Genomic DNA, 4,368 nt, shown 5'->3' on the forward strand with positions numbered 1-4,368 from the left:
CTTTTACTCATCTATCCCTACCATGCATGTCACCATGAATGAGTACATTTTTTTTTCAAACCTGAAAACCAATGCCTTACATACCTAAATACATCATCTAGCCAAACAAATTCCCATATTGGCCGTGTCTAAAAATGTAGTTTTCTTACTGTATTTTAAATTCCTCACCAGAGGTGAGTGGCATGTTTCATTTTCAGTCTTCTGGATGGGTATTTGATCACTGATATGATTTGAGATGTAAAGTCTTTCAAAACAATTTCCTCTATAATGGCTTTATCATTATGTAAATGGTTCTACCTTTTTCTTTTCCTCTGCACCAAAGGTCTTCCTAATATCCTCTCAAATTGTGTCTTTTGTTAATTCTTATTACATAAGAATATTCCATTACAACATTATGCTACAATTTGTTTGGCCATTCCCCAATAGGGATGACACTATGTTAGATTCCAATTCCTACCATGAAGTAAACAACTGCAGCTATTGTTATAGATATGTCCTTTTTATGTTGAGTTCTGTGGGGCATAGATCTGGTAGTAGGTTCCTCTAGATATGATATTCCAGGGTTCTAGGGATTCCATTAGAATAATAGTTCCAAGAAGCATCAGCCTGAATTTGTTAACTCCCTGCACCCATAATCAATAACCTCAAGCTTTACCTGCTTCTAGTAAATGGGAGCCTGGTCTAATATTAAGGGGACAGATTCAGGTCTTATTCCTTTCCCCTGTGTGGAGTTTTTGTTGGGTCATCATAGGTAGAGGATGTAAATCTGCTGCTGGGGAAGAATGTGATCTTTTCCTCCCCCAAAGAGCATAGCAGTACCTGGGAACTTGTGAGTCATTGCTGATCAACAAATAGGGGCTAACAGCTGGAAAACTCAAAGTCAGGAAGGCAGAAGTCTGCGTCAGCCAGAGTGAAGTTTTTTTAAAATGCAAATACACCAGGAAGATGCAACTGAGTAAGTAAATGGAAAGAAAGATACTCACCAGCAGTAGAATGGTTTGGGTGGCCCTGATTTCAGGAGAGGTTCTGGCAGAAATGGAGGAAATGTGAATTTGTTGGACTTGCTTATGATGTCTATACAAAAGAAAGACCATGTAGCCACTGGCAAATGCCATAAGCCCCAAACATGCAGCATCAGGAAAAGATAATATGATTGAAAACAGGATAGCCTGATGTCTTGGTAAAGATACATAAGAACAATATTCAAAATGTTGAATTTCAGTGCTGTTCTCAGTGTGCCTTGGTCCTTTCATTTTCAAAGCAATGACAACATTTAAAAGTAGGTGGAAAGCCCAAGAAAAGAGACTGGAGGGAATTATGCACTTTGGGGCTCTGGCTTTCAGCTGTACTAAACTAAAACTGCTAGGAGCTATGGTGATGGCCTGAAAGATAGTCAGGAAGCAGGTCATGGTGAGGGAAAGGCCCCGGGATATTCTGTGGAGATAGAAAATGATTTTACAGCCAATCTCATCAAGGAAATTCTTCAGACCCAATGTTGCCATTATCTGAGGGACCCCTTTAAGGAGAAGTACCAAGCAGTTGGCCAAGGTAAGCTGGGTGAGAATGGTGTCTATGAGTCTCAGACTATGTCCACTGAGATATGTGAAGATGAAGAGACATAAAAGGAAGGCATTCCCTAGGACCCCAATTCCTGTCTGGGAGAAGAAGATGATACTCATAAGTTTTTCATTAGTATTCATGTTCTTGTTGTGTTGAGGAGAAGAAATGACACCAGAGTCAGAAGGACCTATAGAAAAACCCAAGCTGTGGGCATTTTTGAGTATTCCCCTCACCCCTTGATTTCACTTGGAAGATCCTGTAGAAAATGTCTCCTCCAGGTCTTTACATAGATGTTCTCACATGGCTGTTGCCCTACAGGACACAGAGGTTGGTGTTAGGGGTAGGATGCTATTCTTTTGAACCCTACTCATTGGGGCAATGGTTTGTGACATATTCAAACAATTATCCCTACAATTACAGTGTTGCCATAGACCATTCAGGGACAGGATGGAATCTTGTGGTATCAGGATTATCAAACCCAACTTCCTAGAAGTGCTTTGAAGACGATTTGCTAAACCAGCACCAGTAATCAATCAAATAATCAGTATTAATAAATCAGTTAAACATTTGTAAAGTACCTACTGATGTGCCAGGGACTGAACTGGCACTGAGGATTCAGAAACATAGGGAAAACTATCCCTCCCCTCAAGGATTCTAGTTAACTAAGAAAAATACCCCTAGAGAAACATTCATAGCACACACTGGTGTCACTGTGCAGGCTGCTGGATCATTTATGGCAGGGAGATCCTCTTCAGTCAGGATTACCTCTAGACTCAGAGTGCAGAAGGCTGTGAGTCTCTAACAATGTCAGAGTTTCCTTTGTGCATATTTATGTGTATTTGATTTTCGGTACAATGCACTCACTATCAGAAATTCTAACAAATAGCTGACCCTCAAATTATCCTAAAAGTTTGATGCATGGGTGGATATGCCAATAAAGAGTATATGTATTTCTGCACATGAAAAAAGGAGACAGGGAGAAAGAGAACTAAAACAATCATGTCTTTCTCCTCCTCCCTTTCACCTAAATTTCTGTCTTTAGTTTAAACCCCCATGACCCTCACGTAGATCACTGAAGAACCTTTTTTATGTGAAAGATGTGAAAGAAGGAAGCCTGCCATGCTCAGTATTAGTCAACATTGTATTGGAAATCCTAGCAATAACAATAAGAAAAGAAAAAGAAATAGAAGAAATCACAATAGGAAATTGTAATAAAACTATCTCTTTTTGCAGACAATTTGGAATATTTGGAAAATCCCAAAGTCTCAATTAAAAAGTTAGTTGAAACAAGGAATAATTTTAGCAAAGTAGCAGGATTTAAAATAAATCCAAATTAATCATTGTCATTCCTATATATCACAAAGAAAACCAGGAAAGAAAAGATAGTAAAAGATACCCCCTTTAAAATAACTCTAGTCAATAGAAGCACCTAGTAGTACACCTGCCAAAACAACCCACAAAGTACAGAAACAAAAGTATAAAAAAACTTTTTATGCAAATAAAATTAGATTTAAATAATTGGAGAAATATTCATTGTTAATAGGTAGGCAGGGGTAATATAATAAAAATGATAATTTTATCAAAACAGTTTTTTTATAATTAACATCATACCAATTAATTTACCAAAATATTATTTTACTACGTTAGAAAAAATAATAACAAATTTCATTTGGAAGAAAAAAAAGTCAAGAATATCAAAGGAACTGATGAAAAAATACAAAGAAGGAGATTTAGCAGTACCAGATTTTAATCTATATCATAAAGCAGTAATTATCAAAACCATCTGGCACTGGGTAAGAAATAGGAAGGTATATTAGTGTAATAGAGTAGACAGACAATTTACAGCAGTAAATAAATATAATAAGTTTGTATTTCACAAGTGTGAAGACTTAAGATTTTGGGAAAAGAATTCATCATTTGGTGAAAATTGTTGGAAAAACTGAAAATCAGTGTGGCAGAAGCTGGGCGTAGACCAATATCTTACACCATTTGCAAAGATAAGGTCAAAATGGATACATGACTTAGATGTAAAAAGAAGTTACCAGAAAATTTGAAGAGCATGGAACACATTCCTTATCAGACTTAGGAACAGATGAACAATTTATGGATGCAGGACAGATACAGAGCAGCATGAGGTATAAAATAGATAATTTTTATTACATAAAATTAAAAAAAGTTTTTGTGCAAGTAAAACAAATGTAGTAAAGTAAAGCAGATAATTGGGGAGGGGGGACTTTTATAGACACTTTCTTAGATAAAAGTCTCATCTCAAATATATAAAGAACTTTGTCAAATCTATAAGAATAGGAATAATTCCCCAATTGATAAATGTTCAAAGGATATGAATATTTTCCAGCGAAGAAATCAAAAGAACTTATAGTCATATAAAAATGCTCTCAATAACTATTGATTAGAAGAAATGCAAATTAAAACAACTTGGAGATATCATTTTACACCTACCAGATTGGCTAAAATGACTAAAGGTAAAAGCAACAAATGTTGGAAGGGAAGTGGAAAAAATTAGACACTAATATTGTTGATGGAATTGTGAACTGATCCAACCCCTTTTGAAGAGCAATCTGGAAGTATGCCCAAAGAGTTATTAAACTACCTATTCCCTCAGTATCACTATTACGTCTATTTCCAAAGATGATTAGGGGAAAAGGAAAAGAATCTCTATGTTCTAAAATGTTTATACCAGTTCTTTATGTGGTGCCAAAAAAACTGGAAATAGCAGGGAAACCCATCAATTGGGGAATGTCCAAACAAACTGTGGAGTTTGGTTGCAATGGAATACTACTGTGTTAT

General features: G+C 36.1%; 1 protein-coding gene across 1 annotated transcript; it reads right to left on the reverse strand.

Moving 5' to 3' along the window:
* Positions 1–701: 701 nt before the first annotated feature.
* On the reverse strand, positions 702–1,700 carry LOC138168218 (vomeronasal type-1 receptor 4-like). The gene has a single exon (XM_069097249.1). The coding sequence runs from the start codon at positions 1,698–1,700 to the stop codon at positions 702–704; it is 999 nt and encodes a 332-aa protein (XP_068953350.1).
* Positions 1,701–4,368: the final 2,668 nt, after the last annotated feature.

This window comes from Petaurus breviceps, unplaced genomic scaffold (assembly GCF_028583685.1).
Source record: "Petaurus breviceps papuanus isolate PSGF00001 unplaced genomic scaffold, PetGlider_PUasm1.0 355, whole genome shotgun sequence".
NCBI lineage: Eukaryota > Metazoa > Chordata > Mammalia > Diprotodontia > Petauridae > Petaurus > Petaurus breviceps.